The 20,091-nt window shown below is 46.3% G+C and overlaps 1 protein-coding gene across 1 annotated transcript in view; it reads left to right on the top strand.

Moving 5' to 3' along the window:
• Positions 1-17,017, top strand: part of THBS4 (thrombospondin 4) — a 65,990-nt gene extending 48,973 nt beyond the window's left edge. Inside the window, exons 16-22 of the mRNA XM_034774619.1 lie at positions 1,645-1,838; positions 3,222-3,400; positions 8,577-8,625; positions 8,736-8,932; positions 9,665-9,837; positions 12,949-13,088; positions 16,795-17,017. Coding sequence (XP_034630510.1) covers positions 1,645-1,838; positions 3,222-3,400; positions 8,577-8,625; positions 8,736-8,932; positions 9,665-9,837; positions 12,949-13,088; positions 16,795-16,856 — 994 coding nt within the window. The 3' untranslated portion in view covers positions 16,857-17,017. The remainder of the gene's footprint in view (positions 1-1,644; positions 1,839-3,221; positions 3,401-8,576; positions 8,626-8,735; positions 8,933-9,664; positions 9,838-12,948; positions 13,089-16,794) is intronic.
• The last annotated feature ends 3,074 nt before the right edge of the window (positions 17,018-20,091 follow it).

The raw sequence follows: 20,091 nt of genomic DNA, 5'->3' as shown, positions 1-20,091 counted from the left end.
TTTTTCACAGCCCTGGGCAATGTAGCTAAGTCAAGTGTAGACCAAGCCTAAGTGACAGCACTGTATCCCCAACTGGGGTTGACCTCACCTCACCTTGAGGTAAATCTAAAGTGCCTTATCTCCACTGTGGTTTTACCTCAGGGTACCTCACACACGTTTGTTAGGCAGAGGAAAAAACTCACCTTTTTTAGCAGTGAAGACAAGTCATGACTGTCCATTGACATTGCAGCTACTCCTTACTCTCACTGCACTTCACTGTGGCTCTGTCTACTCTAGGCCAAAAGATATTGGAAAAAAAAAAAAAAACATTGCTGGAATGCCTTGAGTTTGCAACACCTCCTACCCCTACACAACAGCAGCCCCAGGTGCTTCACCAGCATGGGTTATACAAATTGGTTGCAGCACCTGAGGTAAGGTTTTCAGAAGGAGTCTGACAGAGCCATTGTATCTTATGGTGATTTCACTACACCACAGTCAGGAAGCCACAAGTAGGTTTGGAAGGACTAGATTTTTATTGGTAAAAGTTGGTAAATGTTGATTTCACTGAACACACAATCCCTGAACAAAATATTTCCATCTATAACAATAGCAATTTACAGATATGGAAAGTCAGATAAATGCTGCTTGAGAACTTTAGTAGAGTCCCACTTTCATTTGTATAGCCCATGTTGTAATACGGGCATTAGCTTAGCTGGAGCTGCTGCCATTTAGATATGGCTGGAAGGCAGTTCCTCTGCTTCCCCGCTCCGTCCTTCCCCAACCCCCGTGATTAACCATGTGTTAATTTTAAGAAGAGGGAGCCTCCGAGGCAAGGACACTGCCAGGGTCAGGTGTAGGGGGGTCTCTGCTCTGCCTGGAGAATGCAGCCTCCTCTCCATAATTTGGCACAACAGCGAACATTTAAACTGATTAAAAATTAGAAAAGGCTTAAAAATAAACATTGATTTAAAAAAAAAAAATCAAATCCTGCCAAGCCTAACCACTAGTGATTCAGCTGTATCAGTTTAGCTGGGCCTAAGTGCAGGGCTGCTGCTGTATGGACATTTCCCCAAAAACCTGTCAGTGCTGAGTACCATGGACTAGGTCCATCAGGAACCCCACGGCGCACTGGTACAACATGACTTTTAATTGTGCTATGTTTAGATACCTCAAAATGTTTGTCAAAAAGCAGTGTTGCTAAACCATGGCAAGGAGAAGCCAGGCAGATAACTTCCTGTACTCAGTGTCCTCACATTCAAAAACTGAAGCTTCACTATAACCAGATTAACTATGAGCAAGTGTCACTGTCCCAGATATCCCATTTCATGGTCCTGGCGAGAGTTTTCCTTTCATTACATGTGCTGGCATCAGGATCCATCTGATGGCATCAACTGTACTTCGTATTTCATCAAAAACTACGAGGAGTCCATTTCATCAGATCTAGCCCATGAAAGCTTTTGCCCAAATAAATGTTAGTCTCTAAGATGCCACAAGGACTCCTTGTTGTTTTTGCTGATTCAGACTAACACGGCTACCACTCTGAAACCTGTCACCATACAAGGCTTTGTATTTCATGATTGCTTAGCTGTTGTGCTCTAGTCTGGGGACAAGAACTGATTCTTTGGGGTTTGTGTGTGTGGTTTGTTGTTTTGTCTGAATTCATAGTGACGGAGATGGACACCAGGACAGCACAGACAACTGTCCCACAGTCATTAACAGCTCCCAGCTGGACACTGATAAGGATGGGCTGGGTGATGAGTGTGATGATGACGATGATAATGATGGGATTCCAGACCTCATGCCTCCTGGCCCTGATAACTGCAGACTGGTTCCCAACCCAGGACAGGAAGATGACAACAGTAAGTCTCTTCTACCCACCTATGCAGTTAGTGAACATGCAGTACACTTACTGTAAGGCAGCATATTCTCACCAAGAGGAACCAAGTTCACATAGGCCCCTGTTGTCCAAAGTCTAAAGGTTGATTTCTCTTTTGTACAGGAGGAAGCCCTGTTACTTACAAGTCAGGACTGATACATATTACGAGGAGCAGCAGCCAATGGCTCTATCCCATACTCTGGGCCATATTCTGTGCTGCATCTCTCAAGGAGGCACAGCTGGGGTGGGGAGAGGCTTTTAGCCATCTTTGGGCCTCCCAGATTGTAGGCTGCTCTGGGGACTGGGCAGCCCAAGGACACTCTGACTTACAGAAGCATTCCTTGGCTGCCTGTGAGCTGCTGCTGTCACACTTTTGACACCCCCCTTCTTGTCCCAGCATGCCCCTTGAGGAATTCCCTCCGGGGCACTCAATGCCCTTCATGCTGCTGGAATGGCATAGAGGTGCTAGCAAAGGCTAGAATTTGGTCCTTGGCTCTCACTTTCATAAACAATGTGAATTCACCAAATTTATTCAGCTGGGAAAGATAGACTTACATTAGGATCCCTGTGACTCAGCACAAAACAGTAAAATCATCTGTCTGTATCTCTGTTTTTCTTAAACTAACTAACTTGTAAAATATCCCTGAAAGATTTTTCAGTTTTCACCAGAACAATGATACGAAACAATCTTAAAAACAAGCCAATACTGTAAAATCTCTCTACTTCACATTTGTGATTGAGGGTCCCCATTGCACCTTACTGAATCTTGCAAACAAGCAAATGACTAAACGATTTACAAAGCAAGGAGAATGCATCACAGAATATACTTTATTCGTTAATTTGGATATTTGTATTTTTATACTTAACTAGAAAATATTCCTATACAAGAATTTCTAAAAACAATGGTGTCTTGGTCATTTGAGAACTCAGTGTGGAACTCTGCTGTCAAATCTTTGCTTACAAGTGGCAACAGACTGTTATTTTGTGTGTCATTATGTGGTATTAATTTTAGTCCAACAAAAGTGCTATACATTTGTATTCTGAATTTTGCTTGATCTGTTAGCTGATCAGATCAGAGTACAGCTAATGGTGTGTTTGTTAAATCCTAATAAAACACCTGTTGCACCTGTCAAATTTGCTGTAAATTTCAAGCACTTTCTGTAGGTTCCTTTACCACTCTTAGATCAATAACTTGTGTTTGGCTAAAGTATATCTTCTAAAGTATAAAGGCAACCAGTCTTGATTTTAAGGCATCAAGCGATAGAGAATCAACCACTTCCTTTGGTAGTTTGTTCCAATGGTTAAGACTAAGGTGACTGTAGCTGCATTGTAAATAAGTCCCCTTTTGTTTAATTGATGCATTCAGGTGATGGAGTTGGTGACATATGTGAATCGGATTTTGACCAGGACACAGTAATTGATCGAATTGATATTTGCCCTGAGAATGCTGAGATTACCCTGACAGATTTCAGGGCTTATCAAACTGTGGTCCTGGATCCCGAAGGTGATGCTCAGATTGATCCTAACTGGGTGGTTCTGAACCAGGTAAAAAATGCATTCGACACTGTTTAGCTGCCAGAAACAAATAATTACAAAACAAAATTAAAAAAAACCCAACCTGTGCTGAACTTATCAGGATCTGTAATGCTTTAGCAAAGAAATGAAAATCAACTGATGCTTGCTAAAAGCCAAAAGGAAAGGGTATTTTTGGAAAAGTGTGCATCTAAGGCCTTGTCTACACTACGAGAGTAGTTCGATTTTACTTAAATCGAATATTTGGAATCGATATTGCAAAGTCGAACGTGTGTGTCCACACTAAGGACAGTAATTCGACTTTGTGAGTCCACACTAACGGGGAAAGCGTCGACATTGGAAGCGGTGCACTGAGGGCAGCTATCCCACAGTTCCCGGAGTCCCCGCCGCCCATTGGAATTCTGGGTGGAGCCGCAAATGCCTTCTGGGTAAAAAAAAAAAAGGGGCCAGGGTGCTTTTGGGTAACTGTCGTCATCCGTCCATCACTCCCGCCCTCCCTCCCTCCCTGAAAGCGCCGGCGGGAAATCATTTCGCGCACTTTTCAAGTCATTGACAGCGCGGACGCCACAGCACTGTGAGCATGGAGCCCGCTGCAACCATCGCTGCAGTTGTGGCCGCTCTCAACGCCTCGCAGCTTATCATACAGGTTGCCCTGAGGCAGATGCAGAAAAGTCAGGCGAGGAGGCTACGTCAACGCGGTGATGGCCTGAAGTCTGAGAGTAGCACAGACCTCTCAGAAAGCAGGGGACCCAGCGCCGAGGACATCACGGTGGCAATGGGTCATGTTGATGCTGTGAAACGGCGATTCTGGGCACGGGAAACAAGCACTGAGTGGTGGGACCGCATAGTGCTGCAGGTCTGGGATGAATCACAGTGGCTGCGAAACTTCCGCATGCGGAAGGGAACTTTCCTTGAACTTTGTGAGTTGCTGTCCCCTGCCCTGAAGCGCAATGACACCCGGATGCGAGCAGCCCTGACTGTCCAGAAGCGAGTGGCCATAGCCCTCTGGAAGCTTGCAACGCCTGACAGCTACCGGTCAGTCGCGAGCCAGTTTGGGGTGGGCAAATCTACCGTGGGGGTTGTTGTGATGCAAGTAGCCAAGGCAATCGTTGATGTACTGCTGCCAAAGGTAGTGACCCTGGGAAACGTGGAGGCGATCATAGATGGCTTCGCAGCGATGGGATTCCCAAACTGCGGTGGGGCCATAGATGGAACTCACATCCCTATCCTGGCACCGGACCACCAGGCCAGCCAGTACATTAACAGAAAGGGCTACTTTTCCATGGTGCTGCAAGCACTGGTGGACCACAGGGGACGTTTTACCAACATCCATGTCGGATGGCCGGGCAAGGTTCATGACGCTCGTGTTTTCAGGAACTCTGGTCTGTTTAGACGGCTGCAGCAAGGTATTTACTTCCCGGACCACAAAATAACTGTTGGGGATGTGCAGATGCCTATAGTCATCCTCGGGGACCCAGCCTACCCGCTAATGCCCTGGCTCATGAAGCCCTATACAGGTGCCCTGGACACTGAAAAAGAACTCTTCAACTACCGGCTGAGCAAGTGCAGAATGGTGGTGGAGTGTGCTTTTGGACGTCTCAAGGGGAGATGGAGAAGCTTGCTGACTCGCTGTGATCTCAGCGAAACCAATATCCCCATTGTTATAGCAGCTTGCTGTGTGCTCCACAATCTCTGTGAGAGCAAGGGGGAGACCTTTATGGCGGGGTGGGAGGTTGAGGAAATTAGCCTGGCTGCTGATTACTCACAGCCAGACAGCCGGGCGATTAGAAGAGACCAGCGGGAAGCGCTGTGCATCCGGGAGGCTTTGAAAGCAAAGTTCCTGAGTGAGCAGGGTAACCTGTGACTTTCTAATTTTGTGTACAGAGAAGCCTTCACCCCACTTCCAACACACGTTTCAAAATAAAAATAGTTCTACTTTGTTAAAGCACACCGTTTTCTGTAATACTGTTTTCGCGGGAATTTTTTAAAACTGGGACGCAGACTGTGGTGCGGAGCGGGTGTAGTGTAGTCGCGCGAATGCAGCTTCTAAACTGAAGGACTGACAGGCTCCGGTGCGGTGGGATGGTTCTTTCAACGGAGCCTGTCACCCCTCCTGATAGGGACTGTGTGTATGGGGGTACTATGTGACTTTGTGGCGGGGGGGGACGCTTACAGATCCCCTGCTGTGTGGCTCTGTGATCCTGCCTAAGGACCGCCGCTTCAGATCTCTAACTGCCCTCCCGTGCCACAAAGTCACAGAGCAACCCACCTCCCACCACATAACATGAAAAGAACCTCCCAGACTAACCAGGGTAAGTAGTCACTGCATCACTGCACTATGTATGTGCCCTGCTGCTGTGCCTGCCCCCGACTATGTACCCTGCCAAAGGTGACTGTCCTGTCCAATTACCAACCCCCTTTCCCCCCCTCCTCCAAAAGAACATGATGGAAACAGTAGTTAACAGAAACATATTTTTTATTAACAACTACACAGGGGACTGGGAAGTGAAACTTGGACGGGGGCTTGTGTCAGGCGGGAAGGAAAGAACTTGTCAAACTTTGGGGACTGAGAGCCTTCTGCTGCTCGAGCTCTCTGCAGGGGTGCAGTGAGAGTTAGCAGGGACTCTGCCGCCTCTCCTTCTGTGCACTTTGGGTGAAGGGAGTATGGGACTTGGTGGCGGGGGAGGGCGGTTAGAGATGGACTGCAGCGGGGCTCTGTCCTCCTGCCTCCGTTCCTGCAGAACATCCACAAGGCGCCGGAGCGTGTCCGTTTGCTCCCTCAGTAGTCCAAGCAGGGTTTGAGTCGCCTGCTGGTCTTCCTGACGCCACCTCTCCTCCCGATCCATGTTGGCTTGGTGCATTTGGGACAAGTTCTCCCGCCACTGGGTCTGCTGTGCTGCCTGTGCTCTGGAGCAGGCTATAAGCTCGGAGAACATGTCCTCCCGTGTCCTCTTCTTCTTATGCCTAATCCTCCCTAGCCTCTGGGAGTGTGATGACAGGCTAGGTTGTGAGACAGTCGCAGATGGGGCTGTGGGAATGGGAAAAAGGGAGTGAATTCCTCAGAAAGATAAATGTAGTTGTGAACAAAGAACATAGTCTTTCTCTGTGAACAGGACCATGCACAGCACCTATCACATGCGCACTCAGCACAAGGTCGAATTCTCGGCCTTCGCATTCAGTGTCTGGGGTTTTGCAGAGCACTTTTGAGAACCCTGTCAGGACAACGGAATTGCTCTTGCACGCAGACATGGTAAGCCGTAGATTCGTGGCAGCTTAAAACTTTAATATTAGCAATGGCCTCATTTCACATTGAAATCAATGTCGGTCCCTGCTGCCAGCAATCCGGCAAGCAGGAAGTCTGCTCCTGTCCCACACCCTCGCGGCTGTCCCCGGGAACGATCCCTTTCGGCTGACCCTCTCCCGCCTCCACCGCGTGGCTGCAAACCAGCGGTTACAGTTCTGTAAAGGAACGGTAAAGCAGTCCCAACACTAACATTCCCCTACCTCATTCAAAGCAGGTCATCATGAGCGACATCACCCTCATGAGGATCTCTGAGAGCGACAGACAGAGAATGCTCCGGGAAAGCCTCCAAAGACCAGGGCCGTATGCCGCCATGCTGTGCCAAGCAATGATTCCGGAGTACTTGCTAGTCTCGTGGCGCGGCAACGTGTCCTACTACGGAGGACCCAATAAGGCCGCTCTCCCCAAGAACCTAATGCAGCGGATTTCAAATTACCTGCAGGAGAGCTTCCTTGAGATGTCCCAGGAGGATTTCTGCTCCATCCCCGGACATATAGACCGCATCTTACTGTAGCTGCAGTAGCAGGGACTAAACAGTAGAGCGGCTTGGGCAGGACAATCATGCAAAACCGGACATTGCTAGATTTTTTTCAAATAGTTGCACTGCCCATGACTGAACCGTTAAGTTAATCAAACTAATCATGAGAAACCCATTTTTTAAATTGTTAATAATCATGTTCTGTTACAAATAAATGTTTAGATGTTTACAACACTTACTGGATGATCCTTCACCAGATTCTGTGTCCGGGGTAACGGCTGGGGAGGGTTGGTAGGGGATCTCTGTAAGGGTGATGAAGAGATCCTGGCTGTCGGGGAAATCAGCGTTGTGAGCGCTGTCGACTGCCTCGTCCTCCTCATCTCCTTCCTCATCTTCCCCGTCCGCTAACATGTCCGAGGATCCGGCCGTGGACACTATCCCATCCTCAGAGTCCACAGTCAGTGGTGGGGTAGTGGTGGCGGCCGCACCGAGGATGGAATGCAGTGCCTCGTAGAAACGGGATGTCTGGGGATGGGATCCGGAGCGTCCGTTTGCCTCTTTGGTCTTCTGGTAGCCTTGCCTCAGCTCCTTGATTTTCACGCGGCACTGCGTTACATCCCGGCTGTATCCTCTCTCTGCCATGTCTTTAGAGATCTTCTCATAGATCTTTGCATTCCGTCTTTTGGATCGCAGCTCGGAAAGCACGGACTCATCGCCCCACACAGCGATGAGATCCAAGACTTCCCGATCAGTCCATGCTGGGGCCCTCTTTCTATTCTGAGCTTGCACTGCCATCAGTGCTGGAGAGCTCTGCATCGTTGCCAGTGCTGCTGAGCTCGCCACGATGTCCAGACAGGAAATGAGATTCAAACTGGCCAGACAGGAAAAGGAATTCAAATTCAAATTTTCCCGGGGCTTTTCCTGTGTGGCTGGTCAGAGCATCCGAGCTCGTACTGCTGTCCAGAGCGTCAACAGAGTGGTGCACTGTGGGATAGCTCCCGGAGCTATTAACGTCGATTTCCATCCACACCTAGCCTAATTCGACATGGCCATGTCGAATTTAGCGCTACTCCCCTCGTCGGGGAGGAGTACAGAAGTCGAATTAAAGAGACCTCTATGTCGAACTAAATACCTTCGCGGTGTGGACGGGTGCAGGGTTAATTCGATGTAACGGCGCTAACTTCGACATAAACGCCTAGTGTAGACCAGGCCTAAGTTTGAAGTTACACATACTAACACGTGGGCTAAAATAATGACTGACACAGAAAGCTCATTCTGGGAGAAATTCCCTGCTGCACAGAGAGCCAGCGTGAGGCTGATGTACCACTCTGGGACGCCTCATTATAGTAATTGCAGCATCACCCTATTGTTTATCACACCTCAGTAACGTAATTAATTTCCCCTCTCAGGGTATGGAGATTGTACAGACCATGAACAGTGATCCTGGCCTCGCAGTTGGTATGGACACCTTTTTCGTACTCATGTTTTGCAATAGAAAAGCTTTTGGCACGTGGTCAAGTTTTCTGCCAACTATTGGTTTTAACATCGTGTATATCCATTGCTCCTAGGTTACACAGCTTTCAATGGGGTTGACTTTGAAGGCACCTTTCATGTGAACACGGTGACAGATGATGACTATGCTGGCTTTATTTTTGGTTACCAAGACAGTTCCAGTTTTTATGTGGTAATGTGGAAGCAGACAGAACAGACTTATTGGCAAGCAACTCCATTCAGAGCTGTTGCAGAGCCTGGCATTCAGCTTAAGGTACTGAGCTAAGTAACATCATCAAATTTGGTGGCGTTCTCTGTGTAATGGCTACCCAAGCATACAAAGAGTTGGCCATATAATGCCTATGCTGTTCTCCCACCATTGCTGGGGGACCACCAGCTCTTTCCTAAAGGAAAGGTTAATTTACTGTCAGAGTGGTACCTTACGTATGTGCATCACTCTAATAAGTGCATGGAAATGCAGAGGATAAACTGAATCTACCAAAATTTGCGTGCCAGTCACTACTCATTAAAAATGAATAAGGCAGCTTTCATTGGTTGACCTAGAGTTGAAATGGGCCTTTTTAATTAGAATAAATACATTAAAATCAAACCTGGACACAGATCTCATTCAATTCACTGGTGATGGCCTAAAGTGACCATTTCAAAGAGGCTGTGTGTTTGTCTAAAGCAGAACTTCCCCAAATGTGGTCCATGGCACACTGAGTAGTAACCCATTGAGACCTTCTGATCACATGCTGCTGGCTTCACCTTGTTCCTAGCTGCTAAATGAAAAGACAGCAAACATTAAGTACTTTTATTTCTCCTTGTAAGCAGTTGCTATAATTGGCACAGGGATGTCATGAGCTCATGCATGGGAGGGGAGGTGTGCACAAGGCAAGCCCTCTAGTAAGGTGTGATCTCATTATGAAAAGAGAGAGCTCCTGGTCTAATGCTTAAGGGGAAAATTCTCTTTGTTCACTTTCTAAACTATGCCATATTTGTCTAGGCTGTTAAATCTAAGACTGGCCCTGGCGAACACCTCAGGAATTCACTCTGGCATACTGGGGACACCAATGACCAAGTCAGACTGCTATGGAAAGACCCCAGAAATGTAGGTTGGAAAGATAAAGTCTCGTATCGCTGGTTCTTGCAGCACAGACCCCAGGTTGGATACATCAGGTAGGGACTGGCTTGTTTAAACCTTTGTAGAGCTAAACGGCAGTGATTGTTTTTTTTAGATTTGTGAACTTCTATTTAGTGTGGGGTGTTTTTGTTTTTTAGAAAAACCAAACCCCATATACTTACAAATATTGTCAAATGTCTCTGGGCTTTGTAGCTGCTAAAGACAGACACTGCTATTGTGCCTGGTTTTGCTTTAAAAGATTTTGAAAATACCAGTGACATCACTTCTAGAAACACATTCAAATCTTAACATTTCACAGACATTTGACTTTTGTATGAATATTCCTTAATGTTGATCCCTTGGAATATGTAAATATAAACTGTGATAATTTATCCATAACACCATGTGTAACAAGTAACAGAACTAATCAACCAAAGCTGGCCACACAGAAAGTGTAAAGATGGTAAAACAGAAGATGATCAATAATTAGCACGACATGAGATATATATCCGTGATATAAGCAGTGTTGGTCCCAGGCTATTAGAGAGACAAGGTGGGTGTGGTAATATCTTTTATTTGACCAACTTCTGCTGGTGAGAGACACAAGCTTTCGAGCTTACATACAGAGCTCTTCTTCGGGTAACCTTGAATATATGAGATATGACCTCAATATGTTCTCTGAGTGTATGTTAGCATAGAAGTTCTTCTTGTCCCTATGATGTTTACAAATTGCCAGGGGCAAGACAAGTAGTCATGATGGTGGAATTCACACTCTTTGAACAAAGTCCGGAAGTAGTGAGGCCATTACTGCAGTCGTCTATTTAAGTATTAAAAGGCAAACGAGATGTTGATCCAGCTCTAAGACTATGGGCTTGGCTACACTTGCGAGTTACAGGGCAATAAAGGAGCCCTAGCTCACTCACTCCCGTCCACACTGGCAAGGCACGTAGAGCTCTCTGACTCCGCGGCTACAGCGCTGCTGGTACTCCACCTTGGCGAGTGGAATAATGTTTGCTGTGCCCCCACAGGAGCGCCGCGGTGCCAGTGTGGACGAGATGTTGCATTACTGCACTGTGATCAGCTTCCGGAAACGTCCCATAATCCCCTTAAGTCAAGTGGCCACTCTTTTCATTGTTCTGAACTCCTGTAGGAATGCAGAAATGCCCTTTCAAAGCTCCGTTTCGGACAGCCGGCATACAAGCCTTTACTGTGGAATGCTGTGCATAAGCAAGAGAAGCGGGGGGGGGGAGGAGGTCTGCTGCTGTCTGAACTTACAAGACAGCATGCTGACATGCTCTCAACCCCCTACATATACACAACACACTCCCTATCACACTCCACCCCACCCCCTCCATTTTAAAAGCATGTTGCAGTCACTTGCATGCTGGGATAGCTGCCCATAATGCACCACTCCCAATGCCGCTGCAAGTGCTGCAAATGTGGCCACGCCTGTGCGCTTGAAGCTGTCAGTGTGGACAGACTGCAGCGCTTTCCCTACTGCACTCTACGAAGGCGGGTTTAACTCACAGCGCTCTAAGGGTTTGACTACACTTGGCTGCACTGTGAAGTGCGAGTGTAGTCGCGCCACCAGCACTGCGAGAGCTCTCTCACAGCACTGTATCTACTCCACCTCTCCAAGGGGAGTAGCTTGCAGCGCTGCGAGTGAGCGTGATTACACTGGCGCTTTACAGCGCTGTACTCGGGCTCAGGGGAGTGTTTTTTCACACCCCTGAGCGCAGCAAGTTGCAGCGCTGTACAGCGCCAGTGTAGCCAAAGCCTACATCTGCAAGTGTAGCCATACACTATGATTCACTCAGTGAGACGCCTTTACGAATTGCTCTTGATTTTTAATTTGTTTTTCAGTAGATCTGGATTTACAGATGTAATTTGAGTGATGTTGGTCTTTGGCTGACATCCATGGAGAGGTGTAGGTCTCCTAAAGAAACAGGGCATTCTATTTTGTTAATATCTAAGAAGGGCAAAGCGACAAAAATGAGAAAGCATTTTAACAAGAAATCATCATTCAGAATCAGGGGTTTGATCTAGGAACATTCAAGTCAATGGGAGTAGGCTCTAAAAGTATCATATGAAAAAAACTCTACGTGCACATGGCACTGCGCCTTGGCCCCATCAGACCAATTGCATATTTACGCTCTTTTTCAAGTAGGCTGAATAGGACAAAGGATTTAATAAACTTCAACATTAATCACAATTTTTGCAGCTCCCTGCCTTTCAACATGTGCTGAGTATACAGCCACACACTCTCTTTTTAGTAACTCCAGTTAAAAATCCTCAGAAACCAAAGGAGCGGATAAAGTGAGTCTTATTTAATCCTTCGAGAACAAGGGCCTTCAGAACCAAAAGTGAAAGTCTGAGCCAACGCTTGGGCCATAACTCACTACAGTATGTTTTGACTAAATATAGCAGCCCCGTGGAATATGTAGCATCACACATTTCTCAGAGACTTCAGCAAGGCCTAGGAATAGGTACAAAAGCCAAAATAGCCCAGGAGAATTAACAGACTAAATTCACCAGCTGTGCTATTTTTGAAACACCCGAATAAACAAAAATCAAGGATGGTAAATGATTTCTTTTTATAATGGTTTTATAACAAGGAAACTCTTGGGGAAGGTGTCTGTATTTCCGTATGTGTTTGTACAGCCCCTAGCACCATCGAGCCCTAATCCTGATTGGGTCCCAGTGGGCACCACCATAGTTGAAATAATAAATACTGATATTTACAGGTAAGTACACAGCTGAATGTTTGGTGTAGCTGGTATGGGGCTACCATAGCCAGCTGACTCCCCCAGTGTGGGGAGCATGCTGGGATGAGAGTGGATTGTCAACTTTCTAATTCCACAAAACCGAACACACTTGCCCTGCTGTGGTCAGAACGTATTATGCTTTAGTGATCCCCAACTAGCGTCAGGCCTCCTACTGGCTGTTAGAAGCTAGCCTAATTTGGAGCAACTCTGCCCCTTCTCTACCCCACTGGCACAGCCCTGTCACAGCTGAGGGTTATAACCCCTGGTTTCTCTTCAAGCTTATAGTGGTATGGTCTAGAGACTAGTCTAATGAGTTTGTCACAAGACAGAATAAAGATAGATATTAAAAACACTTTTTCAAAGCAACAGTGGCTAACGGGTTGCATTTGTTTTATTCTGAAGGGCAAGATTTTATGAAGGTTCTCAACTGGTGGCAGATTCTGGAGTAACTGTAGACACTACCATGCGTGGAGGAAGACTTGGTGTTTTCTGCTTCTCTCAGGAAAACATTATTTGGTCCAACCTGAAATATCGCTGCAATGGTAACATTTCTCTTAGAGCGACTCAGCTCATGATTATCAAATGACCTACTGTACTAGAGGATAAGTAGTTTGGGCTTTTTTTTTTTTTTTTATTAACCACCTTGCAGCCTTCACCAGCAAATGAATCTGTGAACCATTGTGCCTGACGTGGCCTATCTTAGAATGGGTCGTGTCTCACCAGAGGTAGAATGAGCAGCTCAGCTCCTCTGTTGCCCCTGATCTGCAATATCCATGTAATCTGCCAGCACAGTCGTGCCCTTATATGGAGCATGCTAACTACACCAAGTAGGTGCCATTAGAAATGTTACTAAAAGACCAAATGGACAACACCTTAAAGCTAACCATACAGCAAATGTGGCATTGTCCTCATATTTAATTTACTGATGTCCCACAGCACTCATTGCATGCACCAATACATCCACTGTAGGTGATGTTAGCCAACCCACACTCCAGCCAAACTGCTGCTGCTCAAATCAGTTAGTGGAAGGCAGTTTCTTGTACCAGTCTTTACAGTGACAGTTGTTGCTATGAGCTTCCTCCCCGTGATGCCTGGCACCACTGCTGAGAAGGCTGCAGACAGAATTTAGACCTTTCACGCCTCTTCAGTTTTGGCCAGGGCTCCTTCTAGCTGAACTCAGATCTCTAATGTAGTGAGTCAGCATGAAAATCTCTGAATTAATTTTAAAACAGTGACAATATATCATAAAACTTGGGCACACTTTACAAAAAACACAGTCCTGGGCTGTCATCCCCACCTCACTGCCCTGGTGCTCCCATGTACTTTGTGTACACAGCTGTGCTTCCCTTTTAGATAACGAGTACACTTTTTCCTTATTGCATGAAATTCTTCTGGAGGAATTGTTCACATGAGACTATTTCTGTCACATCAACTCATCAGTCTTATAAAAGTGGAACACAATCACTTCTCTCTTCTCAGAATCAATCTCTGCCTGACCAAACAGTCCCCTGTCGTTATAGTCCACCCATGTACTGAAGAAAAGCCAGTTAGCCAATACTGCAGTGAGCAAATACTGACTGAGCTAGTAACTTACATTTTGTGGAATTAAACATTTAAATCCAAATCTCCAGCCCAGAACTAGTCCCAAGGTGATATGTTGCATGTTTAATGAGTTGCCAGCTTAGAATGAGTGAAGCAGGCTCTCAGAGCTGCTGGCCTTTGCTGCAACCGCTCTGCCTTTAGTTTCAATGACAAAGCAAATTGCTGTGCTCAGAAATGTTGTGATTCAAGTGAAAGACCCGGGGTGGCAAGTGTAATTGGCACTGTCATGAAGTGAGAAGAGTTCTTAAGATTAGATGTTTGATTTTCCACAAAGCATTACTCCTCCCCCGCTCCTCCCCCCCAGCTTTAGCACTTGTAGAAAAAAGGTTCAAAACTGACAGGCTCTGCTTGGCAACAGCCCTGCTTCCCGAGCTAATCACTGACTCTTCCATAGCAAAAGCACTATTGCCACATATGCAGCAGTACCTTCCCTTATGGAAATAGCAGCGCTGCCAACTCTCACAATATGCATCCGAAGAAGTGGGCTGTAGCTAGGGTTACCATTCCTCCGGATTCCCCCGGACATGTCCGGCTTTTTCGGGTTAAAAATAGCGTCGGGGGGAATTTGTCAATGTCCATTGTCCGGACTTCCCCTCCTCCCCCCCCCCCCCCATGCAGAGCGTGCGCGCGGCTTACAGACCAGCCGGGGCTCCGACAGCCAGAGCCAGAGCCCTTCGTGCACTCTCTCCTGAAACTTGACACCACTCCCCTCCTCTCCCTCCCTCCCCCTTCCTGCACTCACAGATCGCCGGCTGTTCGTCTGGAGCTCCGACCCTGCTGCCCTCCCCCGCTGTCGAGCGCGCTGCTCTGCAGCACAGTAAGGGGCCGGGGGCCAGAGAAGCGGCAGGGAGGTTCTGGGGTGTGGGGGGGGTAATCAAGAGACAGGGAGCAGGGGGGAGGGTTGGATGGGTCAGGGAGTTCGGGGGGGGGCTATCTGGGGGTTGGGGGTGTAAGGTTTTAGGCAGTCAGGGTACAGGTGGGGGGGGTGTCTCAGGAAGGGGCAGTTAGGGGACAAGGCACAGGGAGGCTTAGGTAGGGGGTGGGGTTCTGGAGGGCAGTTAGGAGCAGGGGTCCCAGGAGGGGGCAGTCAGGGGACAAGGAGTGGGGGGGAGGGTTGGGGGTTCTGAGGGGGCAGGGAGTGGAAGGGGCAGGGGCGGGGCTAGGACAGGATGGGGGCGGGGCTAGGGCGGGGCTCCTCCCGTCCTCTTTTTTGATTGTTGAAATATGGTAACCCTACTGTAGCCCACGAAAGCTTATGCTCTAATAAATTTGTTAGTCTCTAAGGTGCCACAAGTACTCCTGTTCTTCTCACAATTGTAACACACTTCTCACAATGTTTTCTTCTCGCCCCAGTTGCTGGAGTCAAATGATCTCAGCTTTCATTTAAAAAAAAGTTTCTATCTAGCCCTCAGATTTCAGAGAAAAGCTTGAACCCGTGATCCAAGTGAATCCTAAACACTTAAAAAAATACACGTGGCAAATAAAAAGCCCCACCCCCCCACCTTTTAATCTCACTGATTCTTGAGCCAAATTTGTGATTGACTCATGATTTTTGAAGGCTTAAGGCTGGCGTTACTGGGTCAGAGTGGAACGTGTGTCTGGCTTAGGTCAGGGCATGGGTCTGAAGCCCCGTACAGCTGAGGGCCTCAGACTGTTCATTCAGCTATGTGCTTTTGTACCAACTCCCAGAGCTTCAAGTGAGAAGCCATGGGATTTGGCACAAGGGTTTAAGGGGACACTGTTCACTTGAAACTAGTCAATCTCCAACCAAAGGAACTACAGTCATTTTGGCAACATTGACCTGCCAGTTTTTAAATATTTTATTATTGTTTTAATGTTCCCTTGCCTGCAGCTGTGTGAAAAGCCCACCCCAACAGGGGACACTGGCTGCCTGTAGACAGGAAGCAGTGCAGCTGAATGTGCAAAGTTCTGACAAAAGCACAGAGTAAACAAAACAAATATTTTCCTTCTTGTCTCTTTGTGTTCAGTCCTTCAGGTGCAGTTTGTAATAGGACGTTTTCAGACAAATGTGACTTTTAATCCACTCCCTCACGCTCAGTGGCCACAGACTGATAAATCCTGCATGGTATTTAAAACCAAGAGATAGACATATTCTTCATGACACTCTAAAGACAGCTGGGCAGAGTAGGAAAAAAAACTGCTTGTGACTATTCGCTGACTTTGAGAGAGTATTTTAGTTCCACCCCATTCCCACAACCAGCTCTTTCGTGTTCCCTCGCAGCAAGCATTTGACCACTCAGCCTTTATTAGCCCACAAATACCTTCAGCTTGACTCATCACAGACAGCAAATTATGAGGTGCTTGTTCAGTTACAAAATTCACTATTTTCCCTGCTGTGGTTTGTTACACAACCAATCACTCTTATCTATTCCACACAGTGCAAAGAGAAACTATGCCCAATTCTTGAATGATCTGCAACTCAAAAGTTATTCACAGAAATGATTCAGCAAATTAAAAATTCAGCTTGGAACTTCCGCATTCTGCTTAGAGACAATTCTGATTAGAAAAGAAGGCATCATTTAGCCAATAAGCTATTCATTCCCAATTATCCACAGTGCTCTAGTTCTAAACACTCGTCAGCTACATAGGAAGAAGACTAAACTTTGCATATTTTCTTGTTTTCAGACACCCTCCCAGAGGACTTTCAGGAATTTCAAGCTCAGCAGCTTGGAGTTGGAGATATTTAACACAGAAAGCAAACGGACATTGCTATTTCAAACAGTAAAGCAATACTTTAAATCCTTATATGATTTTTTTTTGTAAGAGTGCACACTGCAGCTCCTTGTGATTGATATAACTGTCAAACTTTTATATGTAAATATGAAAATAAAAAGGAGATAAAATAGTCTGGGGCTTCAGTGTCTTTGGAAATTGCTTGGCATGCTGCCTCATGGAGTTTAATATAAAAGCGCTTGGCTATGGAGGCACTACTTTGCACGAGTGCACACATAAAACAAAGGATGTAACCAGCATGAAATGATCAGTGGTTCTCAGAGCTGTAGAAGTCCAAGTTTGAAGCAAACTCTTAGGTTATCTAGTCTATGCTCCCGTCACAGCAGGTTTGTTCTCCATGGGTAGCTCTTCTCACTCTCTTTTCCAGTCTAGTTTTTAGTGTCTTCAGAGAGAAAGGATCGGGTCCCACCCTTTCCCATGGACTATTCCAGACCACTCCCTAATGGACTACTCTGAGAATTGTTCCTGATTTAGTCTAACTTTTCCTTCTAATGTCATCCATGAAAATCCAGCTGTCTACTCACAGAAATATCTGAAACTAATTCCGCAAACAATGGGGCATGGCCTCAGGCTCTAGCGCTTCAGTTCTCCAAGGTTCCTGGCAAGCGGTGTTAACAACAGACCCTCTCAGTTGCGTGCTCCATGTGTGGAAGTAATTTATGTAGTTAAACATTCACCGATTGTGTGTGTCTGTTCAGAGTACAAATCAGCATGTAGAATGGTCTGTCTTAAAGTTGCTATGCTGGCCTATTTGAGTCACTTTGGAAAAAATCTTCAAAACAACAGCATTAAGAGAAATGCCTGGTGCAGATAGGAATTTATTTTAACTGCCCACAAGATGGCAGCATTTAATCCATACACTCCAGTGAAATTTCTACAGATAGGGAAGATTTCTCCTTTGTGGAGGGGTTAAGTCTAAATCACAAGAGGGCTGAAGGCATGGTCACGGGTTTCTCACTCTTCCTCTGAATGCTATACCAAAAAAATCCATACACTCCCTACCACCCTTGTAGGAAGAATCCTATTAAAATCTTGGGTCGTTCTCTTGGCTAGGATCCATTCCATTGGAGGGAAAAGAAAACAAGGCGTTCATATTTCTTAGAAAAACTTAACCCTGCGAGCACTAAAGACCAGGATATTCATCCTCCGGGCTCTTTACTGGGGGACAGAAGAGGAATAAAGGTAGTCTCTTTTCCTCTGCCCTCTCCCCCATTCCTTCATCCTCCCAGGATCCCTGCTTCACTCCCTACTGCTACCTATAGTCTCACTCCTACAGTTTCACATGAGACCATCTCCTTTCCTCTCCTTCAATGGGTTCCTAATGAGAGTGATTAAGGCTATTGGGGAGATTAGTCATCTTATGAACAATAGATGGAGGGAGGGGTCAGAGAGTATGGAGTTTTCAGGAGTCCCATCATGTTCCCCAAAGGTTAGAAAATGCCTTTCCCTCATCTCCTAGCAGCCTGGCTAAAAACTTTAGGGACCAGCCAGACTCCAAGGTATTACACAAATGAGGACAGGTTGTGCTTAAACATCAGCACAATGTCTCGCTTGCCAGCTGGCAGGCAGGTGGGGTACCACAAGCCATAAAGGATACGAACATCAAAACGTATAAAAACAAAGGAGATTGGAATGATTGGAACAACTGCAGAATAAGTTCTTAGTGCTGCTGGCAAGGTGTTCACGCAAGGCCTTCTCAAAAGACTGCAAGTTCTTGCTGAACGTGTTTATGCAGAGAATCAGTGCAGCTTCCATGCCAGTAGATCTATTACCGACATGCTCTTTGCATTGAGGCAACTGCAAGAAAAGTGTCAAGAACAAGGGAAAACCTTTCTATGTGGTCTTCGTAGATCTTACAATGGCTTTTGACCTGGGCAGAAGAAAGGTCTTTTTCAATTGCTAGAGAGAACTGGTTCCCCTACCCCACTCCAATTCTCCTCACTGTGATTCAATCCTTTATGATGGTATGAAGGCTACTTTCCAGTATGATTGGGATTAGTCTAATCCACAATGGTGTCAAACAGGGATATGTTTTGGCACCAACACTCTTCGGTATTTTCTTCTCTGACGCTTCGGCATGCTTCTCATCTAGCACCGAGGGCATACATCTCCATCCAAGATCAGATGGAAAACTCTTCAGCATTGCACACTTTAGAGCAAAAAGCAAAGTCAGTCATCTGCTGATAAGAGAACTATTTTATTTTGCCAACACCACAGAGCTCATCACGTACAATGAAGAGGAGCTTCAACAACTTTTCAGTGGTGTTGTGACAACTTGTTATGAATCTGGACTAATAGTCTAAAGAAGACAATGTTTATGGCACAAGACATGTTTGCTGCACCAGAGATGTCAATAGCTAACACCATGCTAGAAATTGTGCACAAAGTTCTGCAATCTAGGATCAACTGTATTTGATAACTTATCTCAAGATTACTAACTTAATTCTCACATCAGAAAAGCAGCTACCACATTCTGTCAACTGACCAAGCACATGTAGAATCACAGGAAACTAACATTGAACACCAGGATACAGATCTACCAGCTATGCCTTTTGAGCATGCTGCTATATGGTGGTGAGACCTAGCCCACTTGCAGCAGGCATGAAGGAAAGCAAAACACCTTCCACTCGTGAAAAAAAGTTTGACACCTCAGAAAGCAAAATTGCCAAGTCTAGTCACTACACAAACACAGATGTCTCCCTTAGCTTGGTCAGCTGGTCACTGGATAGACTATGGACGCATTTCAAAGGATCTCCTATGTGGAGAACTTGCGATGCCAAAACTACTGGGCCAACCAAAGCTCAGTCTCAAGGACGTTTGCAAGAAGGATTTGAAAACTTTCAACATCAACCCCACAATCTGGGGAGATGCAGCTAGCAACTGGCTATGTTTGAGTCCTGCGCTATGCCAGGGAGTCAGAGACTGAAGAGATGTGACAGAGAGAGAGAGGAAAGTGCAGCTGGCCTCAAGCACTAGTTGTGTGCTAGCTTCATTCTCTGGCGGTGCACTTCATGCCTGCACTATTTGTGGCAAGGACTGCCATTCAAGAACCGGACTGTTTAGCCACTCGTGTTGCTGCCACAGGACACACAGCAACTGAGCTACTTTGGCGCTTATACCATCGTCTTTGGAGATTTGCCACCAGGCCAGATTTATCTGGATTGGTGTCAGTTACATCAAGGAAAATTA

Source organism: Trachemys scripta, chromosome 6, assembly GCF_013100865.1.
Source record: "Trachemys scripta elegans isolate TJP31775 chromosome 6, CAS_Tse_1.0, whole genome shotgun sequence".
Lineage (NCBI taxonomy): Eukaryota > Metazoa > Chordata > Testudines > Emydidae > Trachemys > Trachemys scripta.
The sequence above is the reverse complement of the archived record's forward strand: the minus strand, read 5'-3'. Positions and strand labels throughout refer to the sequence as shown.